Below are 27457 nucleotides of genomic sequence, written 5' to 3' on the forward strand. Positions count from 1 at the left end.
CAGGGGCTGTTAGGACAGCCTGGGGTCTCCATCCCTTCCCCATCACATGAACACAGCCGTGCAGAGGGTCCTCTTCCTGCTCCCAGCCCCAGTCCTCGCCACAATCCCCCGCCAACGCAAAGATGCTCCCGGCACCTACGCATGCCCCAGTCGCAGGACAGGGGGTGCCCCCCCAAACCCCCCTTCCCCTCCATACCCTCCCGCTGCAGGTGGAGCCTCCGCACCCCCCCCCCGGGAGCGCTGTCCCCTGCAAGCCCCCTCCGCCTCCCCCAGCCCCGACCGCCGGCACGGGGGTGCGGGGGTGGTGGCGGAGGGTCTGCAGCGGGGGGACCCCCTCCCCCAGCCGCCCCTCCGCCCGGCCAGGGGCCGCGCCTGCCCTCCCTCCGCCGCCGCATGCTAACGACGCTGCTCGTGTGCGGAGGGCAGGAGGGAGGAGGAGGAGGGAGGGGACCTCCCTATCTGGCTCTATCTCCGCCGCCGCCGCTCACATGCTCCGGGCGGGCGATGCGGCTCCCCGCGTCCCGCTGAGCGAGGCCGCGCTGCACCGCGCCGGGGCTGCCCTGCGCCGGGCAGGGGGGGCTGCCTGCGCCGCGGCGGGCCCTTCCCCCCCGCCACCGCCGCTTCCACCCGTGGGCGGGGTCTTTTCTTTTTCCTTTTTTTCGTTTTGTACTATTTTATTTTATTTTGTTTTATTTTATCGGGGTTTATTCGGCTCGGGTTTATTTTTGTTTTATTTACCCCTCCTGGGAAAAAAAAAAAAAAAGCCGCCGCTCCCTGCACCGACCCCCGCGGCGGGCTGGAGAGGCTGATGCGGCCGCTAAGGTAAGCGGGGGCGGGGGGCTGCGCGGGGCCCCCCGGCAGCACGCTGCCCCCGGCTCCCTGCATGGCCCTTCCTCCGCGGGACCTGTTGAGGCTGTCGCTCCCGGTCCCCGGCTGCCTGCTCCCTCCCCAGCCGACAGGAACCACGATTCTTCCCGTTTTCTCTGCCCAGCTCGCTCCCTCCGTCCGGCTTGATGCTAGCCTGGCGTGCATGCGGTTATTCATTTATCCTTCCTTCTGATGGTTGCCACTAAAAATGCACCCTGCTGGGCTAAGTCAATGGAATAATTCCTTGCAGACCACTGATGAGAACCAAAAATACCCTCCCCAGGATTTTCCCCTTTCCTTTGGATAGCTCATCACGGGGCTGATCGTGATTATCGAGACCGGAGCGCTTCATTTGCGGAGACACAAAGCTTTCCCTTAACTCCCGTGGCTGCAAAGCGCTGGGGTGTTCGCAGGCTCCGAGGGAAAGAAAGAGGGGGTGACAGCTGGACAGATGTGGGACATGGGCAGGGACGGCCACATCTGTGCGCAGGGAGAGGACGGGCAGCTGGAGCGTGTCTGGCCGGGGGGAGACTTTGCTGCTGCTGAACCGAGTCCGTAAATAGCCCATAACCTCAGCCAGGAGCCGAGGCAGGGGCACAACATAGTCCTCAGCCAGGACATTCTGGAGGCACCAGCCCTAGCAGCCCCTGTTGAGGCTTGTTTCCACTCTTGGGACCTGCACGTTGCCCTTCCTAAATATTATATATATTTAAGGAAACCGGGCTGTGTTTGCAAGACAGGTGCTTTTTGTTGTGGTGGTGGTTGCAAGGCAGGAGATGAAAGTTTGGTGGTGTTTTGATGTGATTCTTGATTGCTGCCTGTTGGAGTAATTGCATCGCAATTGCTCAGAGGTAGAATCAATTTCCCCAAATTGAGATTTTAATGGGAGCTCGCAAGCTGCTGTTATGTCATGTGGTTTAAGGCGGCGTTGGATTGCATTTATTTTATAAATTGGATAGTTTTGCAGGCGGCGCAGGGATAACAGCACCACCCAGTGGGGCCGCAGCCCCGGCCCAGCCCAGCCCAAATCCAAGCCCAAACCCAGACCCAAGCCCTGCCCCAGCCCCAGTCCAGCCTAGTCCCAGCCCAATTCCAGCCTCAGTCCCGGTCCCAGCCCAGCCCGGAGCTGGGCACACCTGGGAGGACTCCTGGTGCCACCTCTGAGCTGCTCCGTCCCCCCCCCAAAAAAAACTCCCACTTTCATTTGCCAAAACACCTATAGAGGTGCTGGATTAAGGTTGTTTAATTATTTTTTTTCCCCATAAGAAGGAATGTTCTCTTTCTCAGATATTCAGCAAAAAGTTTTAAATCGGCTGAGGACACTGTTGCTTAGGGTTCCACTACCAAGAGCGCAGGAAAGGGGTCCTGCAGTGGGCTGTATTTCTGGCCACTGCTGTCAGGAATTCACAAAAGAAGACCTGGGAAAGGCAGTTGGGTTTCACAAAGCTTTTTCCATAGGATACTTTAAACACCCCTTTGTCAAAGGGCTGAAGATGTAGATTTGCAAACACTCGATGCTATCTCCCACCTTTAAATGAGATCCAGGAGATGTCCTTAGCTGACCTGTCGGTTAGACGGGGGAGAATTAGGGAGCTATGTTTGCACTTTCTCAAGATACCAGTAGCTTTTAAAAGCAGCAGAGAAAAGCTGTCCCATTACATGGAGTGTTTTCTGTCTCTGCTGATAAAACACCCAGTTCTCTGCAATTCTTCCGTGCTGCTTATTTTTTGGCAGTTCAGATTTATCCATCTTTTCTGCTGAGCTGACTTTTGGCCATTTGAACTTGCTCTTGGGAACCTCCCAGCCCACCTTCTTCTTTTATTATTTTTTTTTTTTAGAGGGGAGCCCAGATGTGAAGAAGTTACACTAAAGAGATAGTGCTTTATATTTACCCCAAAGATGAGACTGGGCCAGGAAGACCAGCTCCCTGCAGGGAAGTAAATATACAAATGGTGAATTCCAGCCAGCCCTCCAAACACTGCCGAACAAGGGATGGTTACATCCTCCCCTGTGTAGGAGTCAGGCCTCACCCCACAGGGCTTTGCAAGCAAGGGAGAGACACGAATGAATGCCACCAGTCAAAAAAAAAAAAAAAAAAAAAAAAAAAAAAAGGTTGATGGGATGAACTCTCTTTGCCTGAAAATATCCCTGCTTGTTTCACTTTCTGTCATGGGTGAAACTGGAAGCTTTCCACCAGTCCATCTTCCCTTCCCCTTGTCCAGCCTGCCTGGCTGTGAGCATTTAGGGGTGATTTTTATGGCTGTGAGCTTGGAACAGGCATTTTGAAGGGGGCGCGCACAGCAGGGTTACCCACAGCGACTTCAGTTGGGGCTGCTGTTAATCAGTTAATCTGAGGATGCAAAGGTGCAGGTCAACAAAATATTCCCACTATTTTATTTATTGGAGTTATAAAATTTTATTTTATTCCACCTTCAACCCACTGGCCTTTTTTTACACAGCCAGATTGGTGAATCTAGTGCTCACAGGGGCAGCTGCGGGGAGGTGGATTAGCTTAAACCAGCAAACTCTTCTCTGCACTTCGCTGCACAGGAGTGTGTTGGCCTTCAAAGCCCAGCTCCATGCCATCACCTCCGCCTGCCCCATCCAGTTACTGCAAAAGTTCAGCGTGGGGCACTAATGAAACCTTGGGGGGACACTTTCCCTGTCAGCTGCCCTACCAGGAATTGTACTGCAAGGCAAAAGGTTTGTAGGGAAGGGGGTTTAGACGCATCTTCAGCAGCTTCAAGGCGTACAGCTCAGGGAGAGCGTCTGCTGGTGCTGTCAGCCAGGGAAACTGTAAAATGATGATAAAAAACCCTGTATGATGAGTAAAAGGAAGGTCTTTAAAATGAACTGCAGCGTTTCCCAGTATTGCAAACATCAGAGCTGTGGCTGTTACTTTAGAAAGATGAAGAGGGGTTTTTTTGTTTGTTTTTCTTGCTCAGAGATCTTTTTCTTTAGTAAGGGAACTTTTCAGAGCACAGGTGTTTGGGTTTACTTCCACGAACATTTCGGGATCAGTTGTCAAACCTCCCTAGACAACAGTTTGGGGATTTCCACTCCAAACTTCCTTTCTTCCTCCTTTAGGGAGCAATTTGCATTTTGCCGCTCACCCCAAACACGTATCATTGCACCACATTTCAGGATTAGCTTCCTGCGCAGGTGACCGTGCCTTACCCCAGCCCAGCCATGAGCAGAGCCCGTTGAAAGCCTTGTCCTGAGGCAGAGCAGGCAAAGGCACGTGCTGAAGCTGTGTGGAGATAGTTGTGTGAAGAGTGGCCACGCAGAAAGTTCATGGGAGAGTCAGGAGCAGACCAGGAGCCCTGACATCCATTTCTCTAACTACTAGTTACAGTCCTCAGAAATACCCATGTTTACTATTTTAGCCATATAATTACAGGTAGTGAATAATTCCATTAGGAAGGCTGTAAGGGGAGGTATCATCTGTAAACCTTAGGGTTCAAATTAGACATGTTCATTCAGCCCTGTTGAAGCCCACGGCCATACACGGTGTGATGCAGGGCAGAGAAAAGTTCAGACGAGTGATTCCAGCTGTGTTTCCCCTGGGAACTGGGAATCTTTCTGCTCATCCTGCAAATACCTCCGAGAATGCTATCAGCTCTTCACCCCTCCATAACACCACCAAACACGAGAATCAACGCGCAGCTGACCACGGAGGTGCCTTTGCTCCCGGAGCTGAGCCGCTGCTCAGCGTAACTCCGGTGTGCCTCAGAGGTGTTTGCATTTTAGCGGTGGGCGGTTTCCCACATACTGCTTGCAAAGAGCATCAGGCTCGGCACTGCCCAAATGGGGAGCCCCAGCCAGGCTCTGAGAAGGAAAGAAGCTGGGGAAAATGCAGTCGCTCCATGTTTCCAAGCCTAGATATCCCTGTTAAGCAAGGCAGGGATCTGAATTTCCCATAGACAGCGATTTCAGTAGGTGATTTAAAGTCCAGGTCTTTGATTCAGCTAATCAGAAAGGTAAAGGTAATTTGAAAAACGTAGGAGGGGGAGCAGGATTTCAGAAACACACCTTATTTGGGGCCTTTTCCTGCTCTGCAGTTACAGTTTGGACACATCTGTTGTTTTCTCCAGCGAAATCCACTGCTTTGATCGGTGCCAAAAACAGCAATCCCATTTGCAATGCATGATGCAACTGAGCAAAATCAAGGAGAAATTTTTACAAACTGGCGCCAGGGGCATTGGACCGTTGCTTTATGGCAGTGCAGTTTTCCCTTCACCAAAGGCAGAAGATCCAACAAGGGTCTTATTTTAAAAATAATGCTTCAAACTGGATTCCAGTCTATCATTGCAATGTGTTAGCTTGCCACAAAATGGCAATACCGAAGTGGCACTTTAGGTCAAACAATAAAACCAGCCTCCCAGCAGCTATTTAGCAGCTGGCTTTTAGAAGTTTGTAATTCAGATGTTTTTTTGAGTTAAAAATAAATAGATCATGCTATATGTTATCAGCTGGGATAACAGCAGAAGTGATGTTTTTCAGATTGAAATAAAAGCAAAAGTTGCATTGCAAGAGGATGGGGTGAGAGCAAGAGGAAGGGATTTGGGGTCTGAAATCCCATCTCCTGGATCTTTTCCCCCTGCCTGGGCTCTCCCCAGCTCATGGACCTTCTCCCTCCTCCCACCAGGCCCGTTCCAGCTTCCCCGGGCCTTTTCCGGCTCCAGCTCCCTACACATCCCATCAGCAGGCATTTTTTCTTGGGCGATAGCAGCAGCTGGCAGGGTTTGGACATGCTTGCCCCTGTTTGATATCCCCCACAACGAGGTGCTTCGAGTAGGCATTCCTCCCATGCTGCCTTTGCTACGGGTCTGGATCTGGCCTGCCAGCTTTCATCTTCTGCCCAGCACAGTCTGGCACTGTCTGGCAGTTCTTCTGCACACAGAGCTCCCTCTGACTTTAGTGGACATCATCTGAGCGCAGCTGTAGGAGGATCAGGACCAAAACACATCTCCAAGTCAAGCAGGCAAGGCCCCAGGATTTTTGGATCCCATCTGGGTCCCCAGGTGGAAAAGCTTCAGCATTGTAATTCCTGTTGCAGCCTAGATAAAGCCCCAGTGATGTTCCTCCTTCGTTTGGAGGCTAAAGGGCTCAAACCCCACAAGGAGAACTAGATAGGTATTAATAGTTATCGTTCCTTCTTGGATATTTGCTCCCATTTCCTCTTCCTCGCCTCACCCTCCATGGGATACCTGTTATAGCTAAATCAAGATCCAATCTGCGACAGGGAGATCACAAGCTGTCACTGGAGACTTTAAGCTACCATCACTCCAAAAAGCATCCTTAAGGGTATTTGTGAGGCAGAAGAGAAGGGGATTTCCCAGGACAGCTAGATGTAAAGTCAAAGAGCATCCCAGGCCTATACCAAGCTGCAGGAGGAAAAACACGTTGTTAAAGGGCATTTACAGAGTTGGGAGGATTGGGTAAAAATAACAGCATCCTTTTCTTTGCATAAGGTCCCCAAGAAAAAGGAGATGAAACATTAGGATGGCAAGGGGGGACTTAATCAAAGGAGAGCTAATGATCTAAAGCAGGGAAGTTAAAGCGTATTAATTAAAGCGTATTACACCCGTAGGCAATCTCATTCAGAAGTGAAGGTGTCTTAATTCACTGTGGCTAAAACATCCTTCAAGGGAAATTTTAAAGAGATCCAAGTGGGCTGTTAAGGTGATGCCTCCCTCCTGGCCTCCTGGGTGGAGCAGCCCCACTGCATGGTGGAGCTTCGGATCCAATCTGCTCACCGCTCCTGTGGCATCGCAGGAGGTGGACAAGAGCAGGATTTTTAAGCCCAGCAGCCCAACGCCTGTGTGCTTTGAGCTGCTGCTCCACCTGCTTGGTCTGTGAGCAGGGAGGGTGCTCCCAGGGCTGCCATCTGCCCGGGGGCTGCTCAGAGGGTCTCTAAGGGGTGCTTATGAAGTGAGAGCCCCAGAACAACGGTACCAACACAACTGCTGAGACTTTCTCCCAGCGAAAGCGGAACATCCAGGCCTATACGCAGGCTGCAGACCAGGCTGAGGTCCTGAGAGAGTGTAGGTACATGTTAGTCCTCTCCATCAGTCCTCAGCAGGCTGGCAGCTGGATTTGGGGACTCCGAACCCTTGTCCCCCTTTCTGAGGACTATTGGTCTAATGATAAGGATCTATAAGACTTGCCGTTCCTTAGTCATCGGGGATTACCTCACTGCTGCCAGTGCCACTGCCAGTGCCCGTGTGGGTGAATGACCTGGAAAGGTTGTGAAATGCTCACACTTACGGCGCAGCTGGGGCTGGGACAGCATGGAGGAGCTCCCTGTGCCGGGGGGGCTGGCCGTGCCCCAGCAGGCGGGGGTCACAGCATGGCTCTCGCATCCCTGCCCTGCACGAGCTGCCCAGCATCTCCTTGCCTCAGTTTCCCCCCTTTGCTCTACGGTGGCCTCTTTGCTCCAAACGGCTTAATCTGGAAGAAACCCAAAGCGAAGTGCTCTTGTTAGGCCCAGGGGAGAGAGCCAGGGAGGGCGCGCTGGCTGCTGCGACCTCGATGGGGCGGGAGGAAGCCCCCCCCCCCCAAACAGCAACAGCGCTGCGGCGCACGGCGGCGGGCAGACAGGGCAAAATCGCCAAAGCCCTTCCCGCTGCCCACCCCCGCGGCGTGGGACCCCCGCCACCCCCCACCCCGACCCCCATCCCTGTGGGGCTGCAGGCACGGCCGTACCCCCCCGTGCGGGTGTCCCAGCGCCCCCTCCCCGCCGCCCCCGGTGCGCAGCGCGGCGCCGGCTCCCCCGCCCCGCCCGCCCGCCGCAGGAGCATGGCCGGGGAGGCGGGCGGCCGCGCTCCGGAGGGGAGGAGGCGCACGGAGAGGATGCAGACATTGGAAGGCAGCCGGGATGATTGATGGTTTGAGCTGTTTTGTAATGGGAGGGGAAGGAGAGGAGGAGGAGAAGGAGAAAAAGTCCGTGTAATCTTTCAGTGCGGAGGCCACCGGAGCCCGGAGCTGGGGCCGCCCGTCCCTGCATCGCTCCTCGGAGCCATGTGGGGCTTTTGATTTCCCCCTCCCCAATTCTTTTCTTTCGATTGATTTATTTTTCCCTTTTGTTTTTTATTCCCCCTCTCCCTTCTCTTTTTTTTTTTCTTTTTTTTTTTCTTTCTTTTTAAACTCTTCTTCCAGGGAGAGGATAGTGGTTAAAGCTCGAGCTGGATGGATGGGTATGGGGAGAGGGGCAGGATCCACAGCCCTGGGACTTTTCCAAATCCTCCCTGTCTTTCTCTGCATCTTCCCTTCAGGTAAGGAACAGCCTCTTTATTTTGAAGAATTTTTTCCTGTATTTCTCGCAGCCTTTGGACAGCCGCCTCCATTCCCCGTCTCTGGGCCTCTTTCTCCCCCTCTCTGCAGCAGTTTGCCACATGTTTAAAATAAGCAAGTGGGGCTCAGTTTTGGTGGTGCCCCCCCCCCCCCCCCCCCCCAATCCCTTTTCCCAAAGCATTTGCGCTGGGTGTTTTTCCTTGACCTCATCTTCTTTGTCTCCCCGCTGCCTCATCCCACAAGGAAGGAGATGGTGGAAAGCAAAGCGATCCCGGGCGGAGGCAGCCGGGGGTTGTTGCTGACAGCGGCAGGCAGGTTACGTTGTTCTCCCGTTCCCGGGTGTGCTCTGTGCCTGGCGGGGGGGGGCGGGGGGAGCACAGGACGCGGGACCCCCACGTGAACGCCCCAGATGCCAAATTCCTGCCCGTGAGTGCGGTGGGGGGTCCCCGCTCCGAGCCCGCCTGGAAGGGAAGAGCCAGAAAGCTGTTGCGGAGGGGGTAAGGGGGGGTCGTTGCTTTGTGATTGCGGGAAGGTGGGGGGTCCGGGGGGGTCGCAGGGCCCCGCGGAGGAGGGAGCACGGCCCGGGGCTCACCTGGGCCAGGCAGCGCGGCGGGCGGCGGAGGATGCGCGGGCGGCATGGAGCGCCCCCCGCGCCGCGCTGCCCCCCTTCCCGGCCTCGGGCCGGGCGTTTCGGGGGGCTTAGCACCATTATTTCGTTGGAAAACACCCTCTCGGGCCAGAGCACCGGAGCCGTTGTGCTGTCCGGGGGTGGGATGGCAACCAAATGGTCCCGCAAGCATCGGCTGCCCGGCCGAGCCCTCCCCGCGCACCCCCGGCCGCTCGCACCTACTGCGGGTCCCCGCGCCCCCCTCCCCACCCCCGGTTTGTTTGTATTGTGTCAGAAAAGGAGAGAATTTCAGAATTACAGCTGAAAACGCCATCTGTTTCCAATGAATCCCCCATAGTTTTTCACAATGTTTTTGGCAGATCTCTGCCTGCAAATTCCTTCAAGCCCTGAGTGCTTGTTTTTGTTGGGGGAGGGGAAACCCAGTCCACAGAGGCGGATTTGTTCCTTCCAAAACTCTCCAGTTTCTTTACCTCCTTTTTTTTTTTTTTTTTTTTTTCATTTGCAAGGGGTGGGGGGGGAAAGGGGAGAAAGCAGGAGTGAGAAAGAAAAGCTTTAACGCTTAAATCTCCCCGTTTATCTTGCTAGTTTAGTAAACCTTTCCCTGTCTTTTTTTTTTTTTCATTTATTAATTTTTAAATCGCCTCTGCCTTTCTTTTGCATAACCGTAGGTGAAGCCGTCTTGCAGACACATGTAGTAAATAAATAAATAACTGCTTTACGCCCTTCCTTCCCCCCCCCCCCCTTTGCCCTCTTAGCCTTACAGCAGGAGAGCGAGCCTTTTCAGCTCTGCCCTTAAGACTGAGGTGTCCCTGCGGACCCCACTTCTCCCGAGGGACTTCCCAGCAGGCTGGAAGCTGAACCCCTTGGTTTTTTTTCTTTTTTTTTTCTGGAAACTCTGGAACTGCTCCCATATGTGTTGCTTAACGCCCTTTTCGGAGCAGTTGAGTTGCAAAGCGTTGAGGCTGTGAGATTTACGGTGCAAGAAAGAACTTGATAGGAGATCTGGCTGGCTGCTTTGTTTGATTCTCCCTTCAGCAGTCAAATAAGGTGCAAAGAACTGGCAGAACGAGGCGATCCGGAGCCCGCGGGAGCGGGGTGCAGGCGGAGACGGTGCTCCCCATGCGCAGGGCTGGGAGCATGCCGGGGGCTTTCGTTGAAAGCTTTTTGGGGTGGGAAGATAGGAAAAGGAGGGGATTTATTCCATGGCATATCCTTTGCCCCTTTTTGCCTGTGCTTCCTGGGAATTTGTGGGTTCCCAGCAGGTTCCCAGCCCTGAGGAAGCTTCGCGCTCCTCCTGAGAGCCCTGGGTGAGCGGGACTGCTGGAGGCTGCCCAAGCGGGCGCTTGGCATGTCAGATCAGTGTCTCGCTGAGTCCTGCCCTATTTATTTATTTGCTTAACCCCCCCACATACACCCCCCAGGCTGGATTCCCGCTTGTGCTGCTCTCACACCAGTGGCTTCACCCTGCTGCCTCCTGGGCAGCCCCCACCTTCGAGCACCCTTGGGCTGGGGTCACCAGCGTGGGTCATCTCTGCGTGGGTCAGGGTGGCCGCTGAGCGTGGGGCAGCTGGAGAAGGAGGTTTGGGCAGAGCAGGCCACTGCGGACAGTTTCCCTGACAGAAGTCCTGCTCAGTGCCCAGTCCCAGCATCGGGTGCTCATGGGTGCTCTCCCCTCCCAGCTGAGACCCTGCTTTCCCCGGGGGGGGTTGGCAGACCCCAGCCCCTGCCTCCCATTAAGGGCTGGGCTGAGTTTTCTTGCAAATCCTTTTGTACCCTTTGTGCTTTCAAAATCTGGCCCTGCGTGTCTTGCCGCAGATGTCAGCCTTTGCTCTCCCCCTCGTACTCTGGTTTGCTTTGGCTTTCCCCGTTTGTCTTTAGTTTTGCTGTTCTGGCTGTAATACACTCCGGCCTCCAAAAAAAAATTTGGGATTTTCTGCCCTTGGTCTATCCAGGCAATGTGGTTGATTCCAGATAAGGATCCCTCCCTACTGGAGGTGTATTGGATCGGTTGATAAATGGCTTTTGTCTCGGTGGCAGGGAGGGAAGTGATCACAGCATTAAGCCGAAATTGAGCAGGGGGGCTTAGAAGCTGTTAAAACAACCCCCCCCCCCCCCAATGCTGCAAATGGGGAGTCGGGCTGGGGGCCGGGGAAGGTGGTGGCAGAGGAGGAGCGCGCCTCTGCGGGTTGTTGTCAGGGCAGAGAAGAAGGGAGGATTTCAAACGTAAACCTGGAAATATTTTGGCTTCCCTGTTTTGTTGCTTACTCGGAGCTGGTCTCGTACTTGGAACAGGGAGTTCTCTGCAATTGCCAGCAAGGCTCGTTGTGGGGCTGGAAGGAGGCGCCTTACGTTTAATGCAGATGGGGTGGATATGTTGCTTTTTTCCACAGAAAATCCTGAAATTCCCAGCCCTTGGTTACTGAGAACAGGGGGAATGTTAAGAATGACTTTGGATTTATCATGGCAGCAGCTGAGGTTTCCTTCTTTGTGGCCTGAACAGCTGTGTTGAGTTGGATGTGCACATGAAAGCGCTCACAGGGCTGGGCAGCCATAAAAACTTACTAACCTGGGGGCTCTGATCTCCCTGCACCAACCTGCTGTCCCCAGAGAGCCAGGCTGCAGTGCTGGATCTGGCCCCAGTGACAACAAGTTTTGCTGGCTCTCTTCTGGCTTCCTGATGGGCACATCCCATAAAATAACCGTAGGCTCTGGCAGGGTGGTGTATGGCCCAAGCGAGCCCCTCCTCAGCCCATCAGTCCCTCTGGGGACCCCACAGCTGAGCCCTACAGCTACCAAAGGATAAGTGCTAGTGGGACAGCAAAGAAGGTCAAAGACAAGGGGGGTTGGTCCATCTGGTTGGGTTTGATTGGGTTTGATTTGCTTTTCCCATTGGAGCAGACTCTGAAGCAGGAATAAGGGGGAGTGTGGGAACCCACGAGCAAAAGAGCATTGGGGTCCCAGGTGGTGTGGAGGGGGCTGGGGTGAACTAAGGCTGCTGCAAGCCAGGAGTGATGCATGCTGAGGCGATGGGGGAGGGGTTTGGGGGAGGATGAGGGATGCTTGGAGATGCGGCTGTGGTGGGGCAGGTGATGGGACGCCCTGGCCTTTTTCTGGCTGCCCTAGCAAATGCTGTCCTGATGCTGCAGATCAGAAGTGAGCTGTGCAGGCAGAGCCCTGCCTGGCTGTGCAGAGCACCCGGAGCGCTCTTGTAAGAGGAGAGCCCCTAAATGCCTTTAAAAAGCTTTGTACCCTGCACTTGGCAACTACTGGGATGAAAAGAAGAAGATATTTATTCCCTTGTCCCTGGGCTCTCAAAATAACAGGGCGTTCGATTGTAGCCTCAAGATTGCTTTGCACTCAAGTGCAGTCCGGCTGAGTAAATCACTGCTTCACCAGCTGAAATTCCTGCAGCAAGGGGGAGAATTGAATTATGGCCAACTGCAAAACCAGATGCCATCCCCTTGATGAAGTCATCGGGCTCTTACTGCAGAGAACAAGCTGGCTCCTACACACACGCAGCCCTCGTAGGCGCAGACTGAGCCGCTCTGTCTAACAGCTCAGCCGTGGTGTGCGGGGCAGCTGGAGGCTGGCACTTCTGCCGATGCGAGAACAGTAAGTCCTTCAGGGTGGAGCACCAGAAGGGTGTCGAGTCCCGCTTTCCACTGCATGAGCATCCAAGGCAGTCTGGCCATTTAATTCCCAGCAAGCAGAGCTGTCCCTGCATGTGCGTGGTTTTTATGGGTCAGGCAGAGAGCAAGCTTCACTTGAGCCCAAAGTATTTTCTCCTCCCTCGGTTTCCTCTCCTTCCTGGACAGCTGTTGACTTTGGTCCCCAAAGCCCTAGTAATGATCTATGGCATTTTGGTTTTCAGACAAGCTACCTTTTTTTCTCGCTGTGTGACACGTTTCAGCCGGCCCTCTCTGAGATGACAGGGACATGTGGCAGGGCATATTAGGGACAGATCTTGGCTCTGGGCTTTGCCGGCCCACAGCGATGTGAGAGCATCACTGTGCTGGGGATGGGAAGGTGGGGAGCAGCGGGACTGGAGGGGTGGGCTCCAGTTAGAAAGTTACTTTTTCTCTTAAAACGAAAACCTGAGCCCAGGAGGGCCAGCAATCGGATGCATTTGAAAATAAATAAACCTCTGAAGGTCTGTGGCTGTGAAGGAGGAACAGATATTGTGGCTTCCGTGGGGCATGAGTGATGGTGAGTGAGTCTGGTGCCAGGTGGAGCTAGCCTACAAGAGGGGATCCACTAGATCCCCTGTGTGCCCGGGTGCAGCTCCAGCATCAGTCAGGTGCCCACTTGGGTTTTCAGTGGGCTCATGGGGCTGCTGCTTGTCAGCCGGGCAGCTGCCACCCCACGCCCTGTGCGCAAACCAACGCCTCCGATTGAGATGCCGCAGTTTTTTGGCAGGCATTTAATTGTATAAATTTGCCTCATCCAGATTTATGTGCTCCGGGCTTCTCTCCATCTACTTGTTTCGTGTCTCATTTACCTCTCCGTTTGAAGGGTTGAAATTTCACAAGAACACGGTGGGGATGATTATTCCTAGAGGGAATCCACACCTGTGAGCAGAAAGCGTTTCCTTGCCAGCCCTGCCGCGGCCCGGGCGAGGGGGAGGAGGGTGAGGGACCCACTGCCACACCTGGGGGGCCCTGGGGCGCTGGTGGGTGGCAGCCGTGCCTTCAAAGGCACCCTGGGAAAACAGCTTAGGCGTGGGGAGAGTGATGTCTGCTGCAAACCCAAAGTACTCGGCGATGGGGGTGGCTGGCAGAGGTGGCCTTGCCTGGGTACCACTGCTTCAGAGAGATGGGGACATGGGTGGTGTTGGCTGGGGGAGGGAGCGGTGGGTAATGCTTCATGCACAGGAAGAGAGCGAATCCACCTCTCTTCCCAGTGGGCTCATCTTGGGTGAAACCCTTCACGTCCTCAACATCCTCATCTGTAAAATGGACCACTCCCCTCAAGGAGATTTGCCGGCTCTTGAGGACTGTTGGTGAAAGCAGCTAGGCCCTCCCCAGCTGGGAAAGTCAGGTGTGCAGCTCCAGCACCGCTTCCCAGCCCACAGCACGCCATGGCGGGCAGCCAGCTTCCTTAGCACCCTTCTGCAGATGGAGAATCAGAGATTGCTTCCCTCTCTCCTTGTCCTCCATCTGTCAGCTTGTGGTGGAGCAAAACCTGCATCCTCTGAACCATCCTTCCTCTGAGCAGGTGAAAGCTCAACAGTTGCGGCAAAGGCAACGCTGAAGCCTGAATCCCAGGATGAAGTTTTACAAGCAAAGTCTGTGTGTGACTGTGGCTGCTCCGGCTGTGAAGGCTGGTTCCTCCTTTCAGCCCATCACGCCTCCTGAACTTCCCAAGGGTTGCTGGTAATTCTCAGAGCAGCATCGTCAGCCACTCGTGGCCTCAGCTGCAAGCTCCATGATTGATGCCCTCTCCAATGGTGTCTGCTCCCCCTTCTCCCTGCGTGGGGATGTGGAGAGAGCCTGAAGGAGCAGGGAGGGGGGCTGGGAGAGATGCATTCGCCCCCGCTGAGCATGCCGGGTCAGTGGTAAGCTGACTCTGAGTCAAAAGAGCTGACTAAGTGACAGGAACAATCAAGGGCTCCTTCGGCAGCATCCAACGGTTTGTGCCGTAGCTGGCGAAGACACTGACTCTGCTTTTTTCCTGCCTGTGCTTGCCCCGTGTCTCCGCACGCCTGGAGAGGAGAGATGGGGGCCGTGAACCCGGCACTGAGGACAAAAGGGAGTTGGCCGCGGCAGGTCCTGCAGATGCTTTAGTGACTGACACAGGCTGAAACGGGAAAACTCCTTCTGTGTCCCTCTTTTGACTTAAAAGGATCTGGAGAGAGCCTTTCCCCAGCAAGACAAGGACCGGGTTAGGAGATGCTGCGTGGCTGGAGCTGTGGTGGCAGGGACATCCCGAGTCACGCTGTCAGTGCGTCCTTTGCCTGGATTTAACGCATCGGCTGCTGTTGCCGGTGGAAGAGAGCCCAAACCCCCGCGGGGAAGGTGGCCCCTCCGAGCCACCCTCCCCACACACGCCCTTGCAAAATATGAGCTCCAGCTCTTTAAGAGTCAGGTTTATTTTTCTCCTTCAGTTCCCTCCTCCGGGTCCTCCCCCCACTTCAGTGCAACTGAAACCTGATCTAATCCCTTTGCACATGGGTAATTTATTGGTCTATTGGGCTTTTCTTGATGGCAAATTGCATTGTCTTTCTTCCTGGGTTGAGGCTTTGGAGCAGTTTGCTGCATTCCTGCAGCTCTTTTCTCAGGGCTGATCTTTCACACCCCCTCTGAGCACAGCCAAATCAGTTTTATTGGGCCTCTTTGTTATGCAAACAAGGCAATAATAACCAGGCTATTATTCTGCAAGATTGTGCTTGATTAACAGTTCAAAGGAGGTCGCTGGAAGAGCCCCGTGCTGCCATCGCGCACAAATCCCTTCCCGCAGCTTGGGTCAGGTGGCCCTTGGGTCCCCCTGGCCCCGCGGTGCCCGGGGGGGCTGCGGGAGAGCTGCCCCTGCCCATGGCACCCCATCCATCAGGGCTGCGGACCGCTCCGATGGGCTTCTTGCTCTCCCTGGTGTGATAAGGCGCCGGCTGATGCGTGTCGTAGAACCATAGAATAGTCTGGGTTGGAAGGGACCTCTAAAGGCCATCTAGTCCACCTCCCCGCAGTGAGCAGGGGCGTCTCCAGCAAGAGCAGGTTGCTCAAAGTCCAACCTGACCTTGAATGTTTACAGGGATGGGGCATCTACCACCTCTCTGGGCAACCTGTTCCAGTGCCTCACCACCCTCATTGTAAAAAATTTATTCTTTATATCTAGTCTCAACGGGCATCGAGATGGCTGGCACATGAGGTGGCTTGTGTAGACTTCCCTGCTAGGACAGGGACAGTGCGAGGGGCTGGACGCAAAGGGCTGATGTTTTCCATCCCCTTTGGTTTTGTTTTGGACTTCTGAAGCCTTGCTGGAAGGGATCGCATCAGCCAGGCTTTTGAGGAGCAATGTGATTTTTTTTTTTTTTTTTTTAACTCTTTGGGGGTCATCTTGGTGTTGGTGGTGACTGCTGTCTGCCCAGGAGTTGAGCAGCCCACACCTTGAATCTGGTAGATGTTGCAGGTATTTAGCACCTCCAAGAATTGCGCCTTTCCTATTGAGGTGTCAGCATAAATATGTTTATTTAGATTACTTAAATAAATATGTGTTCAGGAGCCTAAGTCTAGGTGCTCAGATCTGAGGCCAAAGGCAATTACATTTTACTGTGTTCTCAAAAAAAGCCTTTTACTGCATGTGTGAGGCTTGCACATCTACACTTCAATCTATGTATTTGGAAAGACGCGGGATGATGTATTTGCATCACATGTGGGTGATGAAATACTTTCCAGCCCGTTAGTAACCAAGAGGATATTAAACAACATCTCTTAGCAGTGAGCACTTTAAAATTAACAGGTCTGGTTAACATACACCCAAGAGTCTTAAAAGAATTGGCTTTTGATTACTGAAATTAATTTCCAGTAATTCTCTTTGCTACAGAAATTACAGGAGAACAGATGAATTGTTGATTTTGTACTGGTTTTCTGAAAGAGCGTGATTTGGGTAGAAGAAATCCAGGTAACCTGATACCAGCTGAAGGGAAAAGAGGGGGGCACTGATAATTAAAAGGCTGTTAAGGTTAGATGTGTGCATATAATATGTTTGAACACTTAATTTTAACAGCATGTAATATCATGTACCAACGACAAGGGCAGAGCAGTGGGGCTGGGGTCGCATGATACCCCAGGCTCCTGAGCATGCGTTTGGTGGGCCATGGGATGCTTGCTGGATGGAGGACTGGTGCTTTGCAAACCGGGTGCTCTGGAAAAGGTCTTGGCCAAGCAGCACATCTTGGTGCCTGCTGCGGTGCAGTGGCCCGGCGAAAGGGGTGACCTTGGGAGAGCAGTGAGCGTGTGTCCAGCATCGGTGTCGCCTGGCGGGGTGGTAGGTTTTGCAGGAAACAAGCCTGCTGGAGGGAGGTCTGATGGTAGAGCTGGGCAAACACCTTCCAGTGAGAACTTAAAAGTGCAAACCGTTTAGCTTATCTAGAAGATTGACAAGTGACTCGATTGCAACGTGTAAATATCTTTGTGGGAAACATACTGGTTACTAGCGGACCTTTTACTGCTTCGGAGAAAATCACTGGTTCTTTTTATGTCCTTACAATGAAGTCAGATAAAATCCACTTAGGACCAAGACCCGTGTTTTGTAAAGGTGATAAACTCCTGAAACAGCCTGCTGAGGAAAGGGGTGGCTTTTCAGCCCATGCAGACCACAGAAGTCCTCATGGGAGGTATACCTGAACAAACATGGGGCAGGGGGCTACGCACAGGGGGCTGTCTTAGTCCCGATGATTTAATGATTACTTCTGGCGTTAAACTTACTGAAACCATTGGTTTCAAGATACTGAAGGAAATTCTGTCCTTGGTTTAAGTGGCACCAAGGCCTTGAAAGGAGAAGGTGATAGGGAGGTTGGGAGGTGGCTGAGCTACCAGGGGTTGAAGTCACCCGTCCCTGGGATGAAGGACCCCTTTGCGATGGACAAGGGTGGTGGCATCACCCAGACCCAGGGGTGCCTCTCAGATCCCAGGAGAGCCTTGCTGGGTTCCTGCTTGAGAGGGATTTATTTCCGTGCTAAGTCATCTGTGGTTGAAAAGCAGATCCATTGTGAGTCGATGGAAAATAGATTATGCGAAATTGAATAAACATCATTTCTTGGCCTGGGTACAGATGAGCCTGCACCGCTGTGCCAAAGCTGCTGCCAGAAGGGACGAGGCAAGGCGTGCTTGTCAGGAGGGGGAGAGGGTTGTGTTTGCTCTCCTCCACAGCCTTTATCGGCCACGGTCCCTCCCCAGCAGCGGGAGGGGGTTGCCAAACTCGGTGGCCACTGGTGTGGTTGGAGAAATGTCTATGGGAAAGCCCAGGCGTGAGCAGCCCGGGAGGGCGTGCAGCCCTGCTCGCAGGCTGCCTCTGCTGCTGCGGCACCTGGCTTTGGAAATCTGGCCTTATATGGGGCCCTGAGCGAAACAGCAAAAAGGGAATGGGTGCCAAAACCGGAGCGATAACATCTTAAAGAAGAACGCTCCCCCTTCAGGCCCAGGGAGGAAGGAGATGGGCTTCCCTGCCCTCAGTTCTGTTGGATTTTTTTAAACTCGGTACCTTATAAAGTCACGCGTGACCCTGGGCAGTGTTGCAGTGGGGGATGCTCGGCATGGGGACGCGTTCAGCGCTGGGTGTTGGAGGGCTGCTCTGTCTGTAGGCTGCCACAAGCTCATGCCTGAATCTCCTGATTCAAGCGAATTAAGCATGTCCTTAAAGAACAACAGGCTATGGCTTCGTTCCTATTAAAAAAAAGTCCCCTGTATGCAGCAGCTGAAGGGCTGGAGCAGCCAGAGCGTGCAGCAGCCTGGGCTCTGCAGACGGCTGGCTGGGTGGGATGCTTTGCACGCTGCATCCTGGTGCCTGAGCGAGCTGTCAGGTGAAGTGGGGGGTGTGGGTCCTGCACGGCCAGGGACATGTCTTCCAGCTCCTCCTGGGGCTATGCTGGCAAGTCTGACTGCAGTGACAGCGTGTTCGGCCGCATGCAACCTCAAGGTATCCTCTAGCTGTACATTAGCATAACTACTAGGAAAGCAATGATTTTAATTGCCTCATGCCACAACTGTTTGGGATAACTGGCAATAGTGGGACTAGTCACGCTCCTGCACGCTTTTTTGACTCCTGCCTTCCACTGGGAGGGTCCTGGGGCATCTGCAAAGCTACGCTCACAGTATCTCATCACAGGGAGTGAGATGCATTTTCCTTATTTTCCGCCCTGATAAACCCACACCCACACCACGAGCATCTTGCCCTGAGACGCCCCTGCTTGCACTCCCTGTGCCAGCAAACTCGCTTGCTCCTGTCACTCTGACTGTGCTACTGTGTGCAGCTGCCAGCATTAAATACCATCCCTTACTTCTCCCTCTGGGTTTAGGCACTGTGTTAGCTGTAGCGTATTGCAACAGCCATGTTTGAATGTATAACCTTCCGAGCCAAGGTGGGCAGCACTGGGGAGCCGGGCTTTTTTGCGTGCTGGTAACAAGACATTGTTTGCATCCCATTTCTCACCTGGGAGAAGCAATAATACTCCTTTGCAACCCAGCTGGCTGTGATGGGAAGCCCGCTGATAAGCAAAATGTCTTTGGTGGAAAACCACACTCTTGGGGTAGAAAAGAAAGCGGTATGAAATAATAAATATTTCTAAATTTGAGCCATACAGTGCAGAAGGCTTAGCAGAAACATGAGCCCATGTCCCAGGTCAAAAGCCTGTGACCAAGTCACCTCTGGTCAATGACGAGTTAAAGGCTTTCCACAGAGCTTCTTGCAGGTTTAAATGAGATGCTGCCAAGACAAAACAGCTCCTGGGTTCTTGGTGCTGTTGCTAGCATCTGAGTTTATTAAACACGAGTTTTAAAACTGTGAGGAACCTGTCACCATTTCCTATTTGCGCTTGACTCTTCTTGGAAAGGGAGAGGAGACAGGCTTGTTTCTTAAAGCTGGACTGCTTAGTGTTTTATGGCCCCGGTCTCCCTTTCTGATTTTCCAGCACCAACTGTGTTTAGGTTTCCAGCACTGCGATGTTTAAAACTAAAACATACTGTTTTCCCTGAAACAATACTGGGGTTTGTAACTTTCTTTTTAAACAAATCTGAAATGGTTTTGGCACAGATGCCTTGCCAGCCTCCTTCTAAGCAAACCCCGAGACAGTAATATACGTATATGCCTGCGAGAGGCACCATGAAAGCATCTGGAAATGGTGGGGCTTTCCTTCTTTCTGCTGCCTTTTGTGCCTAAGCCCATCCTGTCTCCAAGCCCTCCGAGGGGGTCCATTAAGAGGAGATGAAGGAAAACACCGTGAATTTTAAGTGGTGTGAGCCTGGGTTGGCCCAACAAGACTCCAAATTGGCAGGGGCAGAGCGGTGTCTGTGCGGTGTGCAGCGATGCCCATGTGCTTTTCATACAGCTGCTTTCGAGGCTGCTCCAGGGAGGCCCCAGGGGGCAGAGGCTGTGGAGGGAAAAAGCAGGATTTGAATTTTCTTTGCCTTACTCCGCCTTGCCAGCAAGCACTGGGGCTCTGGCTGGGCAAAAGCCCTGCTGCCTTCGCCTTCGCCTCCGCGTGGGCAACGCAGGCGGGCACAAAGGGGAGGCGGGGGCTCAGCTGGCATCCCTGCACCCTGCCGCACCGGTTTTTCTCCTCCACCTCTTGTTCTCTCTCAGTGGGCTGTGGTGGGGAATGGGCTCCTGGGGCTGGGCAGAGGTGTGCAGCAGTCAAGAAAGAGGTTTTTTGGCTCCTGGTTCTTTCCAGGGGCACGGGGTTACTGGCAGGCGCTGCTCCCAGCGCTGCTGCAGCCATGAGGATGGTGAGGTGGCCGCTGGCTCTGCTGCAGGGGTGGTCACGTACAGATCCTGCTCTAACCTCTGCACGTTGACGTGTGGCTGGGGCACAGCGGCCGTGCTGGGGCTCAGTTTCCCCATGCCCACGAAGGAGGAAAAGGAAGGTGGACGGATTTTTGCACTGGTAGAGCTCGGTCTGGACACAGTGCACGGGAATTTGTGCAGCACAGAGCTGTGAATTTCAAACCCTAAAAAGGCATTAAAAACCCAGCTGCATCTCCCCCCGCATTAATGATGCTGTCTTATCGCTGCTAATGACTATGGCCCATTCTTCCACACCCTGGTTTTCCCCCAGGAGCATTAATCTAAAAGGGGGATGCTCTTTGCTTTCTTGGCTGAAATTGGGGCAGATCCTGTTGGTTTCTTTGGCTTTGATGCATGAGAGTTGGGTCATGTGAGAGGGTCACAACTGGCGAGCGAGGCCTTGTCACGCGGTAGAGCCAATGTCATGAGTTTGGTCTGTGGGAGGAGGACACCAACCTCTTGCCGGGGGTAGGGTTGGGTGTCCCACACGCAGGCGTGCAAGCATTGACCACCTTTGTTTTCCTCCCCCTCCCGCAGTGACTTCTCCATGCAAGATCCTCAAGTGCAACTCTGAGTTCTGGGCGGCCACATCGGGCTCCCACCACCTGGGCGCGGAGGAGGTGCCTGAATTCTGCACGGCGCTGCGCGCCTACGCGCACTGCACCCGCCGCACTGCCCGCACCTGCAGGGGTGACCTGGCCTACCACTCCGCCGTGCATGGCATAGACGATCTCATGGGGCAACACAACTGCTCCAAGGATGGCCCCACATCCCAGCCCCGCCTCCGGACGTTGCCCCCCGGGGATAGCCAGGAGCGCTCTGATAGCCCTGAAATCTGCCACTACGAGAAGAGCTTTCACAAACACTCGGCCACCCCCAACTACACCCACTGTGGGCTCTTCGGGGACCCTCACCTCAGGACTTTCACAGACACTTTCCAAACCTGCAAGGTGCAAGGGGCTTGGCCGCTCATAGACAATAACTACCTGAACGTTCAGGTCACCAACACGCCGGTGCTGCCTGGCTCCACGGCCACCGCCACCAGCAAGGTGAGCCTTGGGCATGTCCCTGTGCGCAGAGGTGGGCAAGGGCAGAGGTGCTTCTGAGCAGCCTTTCTTTCCACTGTCTCTCTCCTCTGCCATTCGCACATCTCCTTGGGGAGGGTAAGACCAGGTGGGGGCTCCTCTGAATTTGAGCATTTGGCCCTAAATAGCAGACACCCATCCTTCCTTTGTCCCCACCTTCACGTAAATGGCCTGTGGTTTCTCCCGGAGCACATCCAGCCCCATCACGGTTAGCAGGCTGAGATGCTGCAGCTCAGAGGGCCATCACGGCCAGAGCAAGGGATTGCAAATTAAAGGGCTCCACCTGGGCGACTACCAGGTGGTTGTGAACAGCCAGACCAGGAATGATGGTGGCATCTTTTGGAGGACACCCAAGGTCCAAGCAAACCCAGGACTGCCCTCCAGGGAGTTTCCAGATTGCAGGAAAAACCCTGGAGAGAGCTGAGCTCCTCACGCTGTGTTCCCCTCTGCCCAGGCTCGTTATTGTCTCTGTGGTTTGCAGCCCAGTCGAGGCTTTTTGTGGGGCACAGTCTGTTCTGGATGTGCTTTGACAGCCTGAAATAAACATCCTGAAGGTACAAGGCAAACACTGAGAAAACCCAAGTGAAAATATGCTGCTGTGAAAATGTGCAGGACTTGTGTGGCACGGCCTCAGCTTCAGGAGGAACCTGGAGCTGATGAACTATTAGTGTTGCTCCATGGTGCACAAGCTCTGAAGTTAACAGGCCACTTGGTATGCCAAAAAAGGGGAGGCTTAGCAGGAAGCACCCTCTTGCTTTTGGAAGTGTCCTGTCCTGCTGTGGCTGGGACTTCTGCTTCTCCCTGCATGTGGGGAGAGGAGAGAAGCAAATTTAGGGCAGGGACTGCTTCTCAGCTCTGTTTGACCTTTTTAGCTTGAACTAGAGCTGGCATTTTGGTTTTGGCCTGTCCCTAATAAACCTTAAAGATACTTAATGATGTTCGCAACTCCTTACCTACCAGAAGACATCAAAACCTGCTGAAACTTGAAAGGAAGTCTGGCTTGAGGAAACTGGTCCTTAAGGACCCCAGGGAACTGCAGCTTCTAGGCTGGATCCCAGGGTCACCATCTTAATTGAGCCTTTTCACCATTATCTGCCTCACGGGCTTGCGGTGAGGAGTTAGTCATGAGATCTGCAGCATGAGCTGTGGAAAGCGCTACTGGGTCATTGATAGAGGACCATGTGCTGCTGGAAAGGATGGGAGCCTCTCGGTCCATAGGGCTCTTTTGTGTTTTTGCACAAAACCCCATGTTCTCTGGTGTGCCCTTCTTCCGCCAGCCAGAGGCAGGGCCGGACCCAGAGGAGGTAGCAGGAGGTCCATGCAAGGGGTAGTGCAGTTGAAACCCAGCACACGGTGGTGCCTCATGACAGGGCCGAGGAGGGGAGAGAAGGGCTGCTGCAGGGCTGGGAGCATCTGGGCACTCAGCAGAGGAGTGGGTGGGGGAGAGGGACATTGCCAGGGCTTTGGACAGCTCTGGGCTCCTCACCAGCACCACTGGGAGCAGAGGTGCTGGGAGCCACCAGCGTGCCCAGCCCAGTCCTTGGGGAGCCTGTTTTTCCCTTCACACTCAGCCTTTGGGCGTACCTGCCCTGAGGCTGCTGGAACTGTCTCTACTCCAGTCCTGCCCCACTGGCCAGGTCTCAGTCTGCCCCTCCATGGGTGCCATGTGGCAGGAGGCTCCCCCTACCACTCCTCCTTCATGGAAAGAAACACAAGATGAAGAGCAAGTCTGCAAGAAGTGAAGAGGAAGCATAGTTTGCATGGGAAGAAGAGCAAGTTGCATTTACTCTTCCTCCTTCTCATCAAGCCGTCCCACCAAAGCCGGGTCAGCAAGGGAAAAGCAAGCACTATGAGGTCCTTCCTCCTGCAAGGGATCTGTGTTTGAGCCCAGAAAAGGGTGGGGAGGCATGGTGGGCTCAGTCTGCGCCCTTATCACCCCTAGAAGGGCCTGCCCACTTGAATATGTCGAACACCTGTGTGTCTGCATGGTTGAGATGGAGCATGACGTGTTCTGAGGTCCAGAGGAGAAGACTCTTGTTGATCTGCAAGTGAGCAGGGAAAGGAAGAGGCCCAGCCCTTGGGATGTAAATGCCATGGGAGCCACAGGAGAAGCTCCACCACCTTTGGGAGAGTCAGGGCTTGTCCCCCTCTGCCATCTGCCAGGCCCTGGAGGCAAGACAGCGCTGCATGCATGGGCATGCTGCCACAGGCCTGTGAGTAGTGATACTCCACCCAGCTCTAGCTACAAAGGAGTGTTGGGCCTCGAGATAACAGCGCAGATCATCCAGGTGGTACGTTCAGTCCAGCCTCTGGGTCTTGCCTCCATACACAGTGTCCTCATCCCTGTGCTGAAGCAGGATGGCCATGCCTGGGTGCCTGAACGTTGAGGCAACTTCTTAGGATGAAGCACTGACCTATGAGCTGAAAGCCACATGCCCAGCCAGGCTGAGCAGACAGCTCCTCCACCTCCCATGCTCCCGGTGGTGGCCATATGCTCTCAGGTGGTCATTGCTCGTGGTAACCGTGTTCCTTTCTTTCCTCCCCGACAGCTCACCATCATCTTCAAGAGCTTCCAGGAGTGTGTGGACCAGAAAGTCTACCAGGCAGAGATGGACGAGCTCCCCGCTGCCTTTGCTGATGGCTCCAAGAATGGTGGGGACAAGCACGGAGCCAACAGTCTGAAGATCACTGAGAAAGTGTCTGGCCAACACATCGAGATCCAGGCCAAGTACATTGGCACCACCATCGTGGTGAGGCAGGTGGGCCGGTACCTCACCTTTGCTGTGCGCATGCCGGAGGAGGTGGTCAATGCCGTGGAGGACCGGGACAGTCAGGGCCTCTACCTGTGCCTCCGCGGTTGTCCGCTCAACCAACAGATTGACTTCCAGACCATCCGCTCGGCTCAGACCACAGAGGGTCGTGCTCGCAGGAAGGGGCCCAGCCTGCCAGCCCCCCCTGAGGCCTTCACGTATGAAACGGCCACGGCCAAGTGCAGGGAAAAGCTGCCCGTGGAGGACCTCTACTTTCAGTCCTGCGTCTTTGACCTCCTCACCACAGGGGACGTCAACTTCATGTTGGCTGCTTACTATGCCTTTGAGGATGTGAAGATGCTTCACTCCAACAAAGACAAGCTGCACCTCTATGAAAGGACACGGGACCTCGCCCCGGGCAACACGGCTCCCTCGGGGGGACCCCCCGCCCTCTGGGTAGCACTGCTGTGTTTGAGTCAGGGTTGGTTGTACTTGTTGTAGAGGTTTGCTCCTTCACGCCACGGAGAGTGGGGAAAGGGGAGCAGGAGGAACCAGGGATGAGATGATCATGCTGGACCATGGGAGGCTGGGTATCAGGGCCACATGGGTTGTCCTCAAACCTCAGCCCCTCTCTTTGGCACCAGGTCCTCCACCTTCCCAGCTCTTGCCTGGGAGGAACATGCTGCCGATGGGACCAGTCAGGAGTTTTTGCTGAACTGTACCTTGTCTGGACCTTCCTCGCCTCCCCCTCTCCTCCTCTTCCTCTTCCTCCTCCTCCCAGTAGTGTGGGTGCTGAGGAGCCCCCAACTCCCTGTAGCGCTCTCCCACGTCCCAAAAATGCACGTGGTGACTGTGACCTTGGCGTGCATGAACATGGCTTTGTCTTCAGAGAGCAGAGCCCATGGGGAGGGCACAGAGCAGCCAGATGAGGCCAGACCTGGCCAGCACAGCAGGGTGGGCTTTCTGCTCACTGGGGCCGTGCTCCGCTTTTCAGGCATGTCCTGCTCTGCCCACAGCCCCAAGTTGCAGAAAGTGGTACAAGGGGCTGAAGAAATGATTGGGAACGGTCCCATGCTTGCCTGGCCACTGGTGCCAGTCATCTTCTGGGTGGAAGGAGGACACAGTCCTCAAGCCTCAGCTTGCATTTGCTGTGGTTCAAAGGGCATCTCCTGTTTTAGCCAGCTCATTTGGCTGATTCACTCAGTAGTTTTATTCCTGGCTCCCTTGTCTCTACCTGGACCCACTGAGGACTCTTGATGGCAACGGGAGAAACCTGGCCAGTACCCAAGTGGTTTCTGCAACTTCTGCCCAGCGTTGGATGAGTTCCTCACACCATTTGCTCTCTGGTCCCCTAAAGCTGGCAGTGGGGAGGCTGCTCAGTGGGAGACCCGATCCGCACCTCCCTCCAGCCCTGCACCCACTCGCCTGCCTGCGGCTCGGCCGGGCCCTGGGATGGAGCAGGAGTGTCGCGCTCTGTTTGTTTGCTGCTAGGTCTCTGCTCCGCTCCTCATCCTGGGGACGCAACCTGCAACCCCATTGCAGACCAGTTGCACCTTAAGCCCTTCTGGGCTTGAATCAGAAATGGGGCAATGTTAGAAATCCAGCCAGGAGATGGGAGGCAGCAGAGCACCACCCCCCCACCCCCCCCAAATGCCTCTAAATGTCTGTTCCCTGCCTTGAAACCATCAATAATCTCCTTCCCCCTCCACGTAGTGCTGCCCATCTCCTCCTGTCCATGATCCTCTGTGGTTCACCTCATCACTCGCTGAACAAACAGCAAGACCACCTTTGGTCTGCATCTTGGAGACCTCCTGATGGGTTTCCCCTCCTTTCCTCAGGGGGAAGTTCCCAGAAGCAAGCCCCAAAACGTGTTACTGTTGGGGGCACCTCCTGCTCTCAAGGGAGGTCTCTGAGCATGATGAGACAAGCTAGCACCAAAAGAGGTGGGAACAGGCTACATTTGGCAGTCTGAACTGGTGCCAAGAGGCAGCCTGGTGTAAATACTCAACGTGACTATTCATTGTGTCCTAACAGCTCTAGAGCTCCATTTGTAAAGCAGCAGAGAAATGCAAAATTGTGTCAATGGATGTAATTTATATTGTCTCTTTAATATATAGAGCCCTGGCATTGATCTCGTGTGACTGTACAGATGAAGAGATGTAATTGGTTTTTAAATGTTTAAGGAAAGAAACGAAACGAAAATATGTGTTTACTACTTTGCTCCTTGCTTTGTTTGCTGGTGCCCCAGGTATTCTGTTTAGGGGAGATTTTGAAATAAGGATATCACAGTTTGGAAGCGCTGAGGAGAGCAACCACTGGATCACGGCACAGGACAGTTTAGTTTCCCAATGCACTAACTGCTCAGCTAGGCCCATTTGGACTTTTTGTTTCCTTTGTTCAACGATGAACCAAGTTTTTGTCTTCCCTGGAAATTCAAACCACAAGTTTTAAAAGCCAAAATTTGTCACTAAGTAAGAGGAAACATTTATTTCTTGCTGTGCTACCCCATAGATAACAGCAGCTCTGCAAAGCATCCCTCTGAAAACACAGTGCTTCTTGAAAGCGGTCTTAGCTGGCCAAGCCACAGCGTGCCAACAAGTCAATGCTTCCCTTAAGACCTCCCCTTCCTATAAAGCAGTCACCCTACGGCACAATGCACTGTGGTTTAAGGGTGGTAATTTCCAGCCAAGGAGAGTCTGTTTAATTATGGTGTGGCGCAGTCCCACTGTCCAGGTGAGCACTCCAGTGGTGGCCAGCTGTTGTATGGTGGTTGGGGTATCCCTATTTTGGAAGCAAACAGTGAAGCACTTTATTTTGGTTGTGTTTGACCCAGTTCTGGTTAAAGGTGAAGTGTGGCCAAGAAAGACCCGATACTTGGAAAAAAACCCCCAAACAAACGTAGGCAAAGGCGGGGGGGGCAGTACAAGAAGGCCCCCCCACCACCTCCTCCCTGTGTTGAGACCCACGGGAGTGTCACCGTGTGTATATACTGTAAATTATTTATTGAGAGAAACGCAAGTAAAGTTTGAGGTTTTTTGACAATAAATGAGTGGGTCTCATTTTGTTCCCAGTGTGTTGGATGGTGCTGTTCACCGTGCAGGGTGTGAATGCTGCCCCATTTCTGCATTCGCTCTAAAGCAGCCGTCTTCTGCCTGTAACCCAGAGAGCCTTTGAAGAGCTCATTTCTGTCCTGAATTCTGAAGAATTTCACTCTGGCGCTCTGTCTGTAGCCAAATGAGAAAACCAAAAAAGGGGTGGGCTGAGAAAATACAAATAAACTACTGGAGCTAAGGAAAGGAGATGTGGGCGATGGAGTCCCACTGGGTACCATCGCC

The 27457-nt window shown here is 53.8% G+C and overlaps 1 protein-coding gene across 1 annotated transcript; it reads left to right on the forward strand.

The window, feature by feature from the left end:
• Positions 1-717: 717 nt before the first annotated feature.
• Positions 718-27457, forward strand: RGMA (repulsive guidance molecule BMP co-receptor a). The gene is made up of 4 exons (XM_037395977.1): positions 718-822; positions 8029-8144; positions 20825-21336; positions 23922-27457. Exons 1-4 carry the CDS (start codon positions 809-811, stop codon positions 24621-24623), a joined length of 1344 nt encoding a protein of 447 aa, XP_037251874.1. The 5' UTR covers positions 718-808; the 3' UTR covers positions 24624-27457.

The sequence above is a fragment of the Falco rusticolus genome, chromosome 7 (genome assembly GCF_015220075.1).
Source record: "Falco rusticolus isolate bFalRus1 chromosome 7, bFalRus1.pri, whole genome shotgun sequence".
Lineage (NCBI taxonomy): Eukaryota > Metazoa > Chordata > Aves > Falconiformes > Falconidae > Falco > Falco rusticolus.

Excerpts from the sequence above, each read along its gene's own strand:
- RGMA (XM_037395977.1), top strand. Across the intron at positions 8,145-20,824 it reads TCTCTGCATCTTCCCTTCAG|TGACTTCTCCATGCAAGATC; the intron begins GTAAGGAACAGC and ends CCCCTCCCGCAG. Across the intron at positions 21,337-23,921 it reads CGGCCACCGCCACCAGCAAG|CTCACCATCATCTTCAAGAG; the intron begins GTGAGCCTTGGG and ends CCTCCCCGACAG.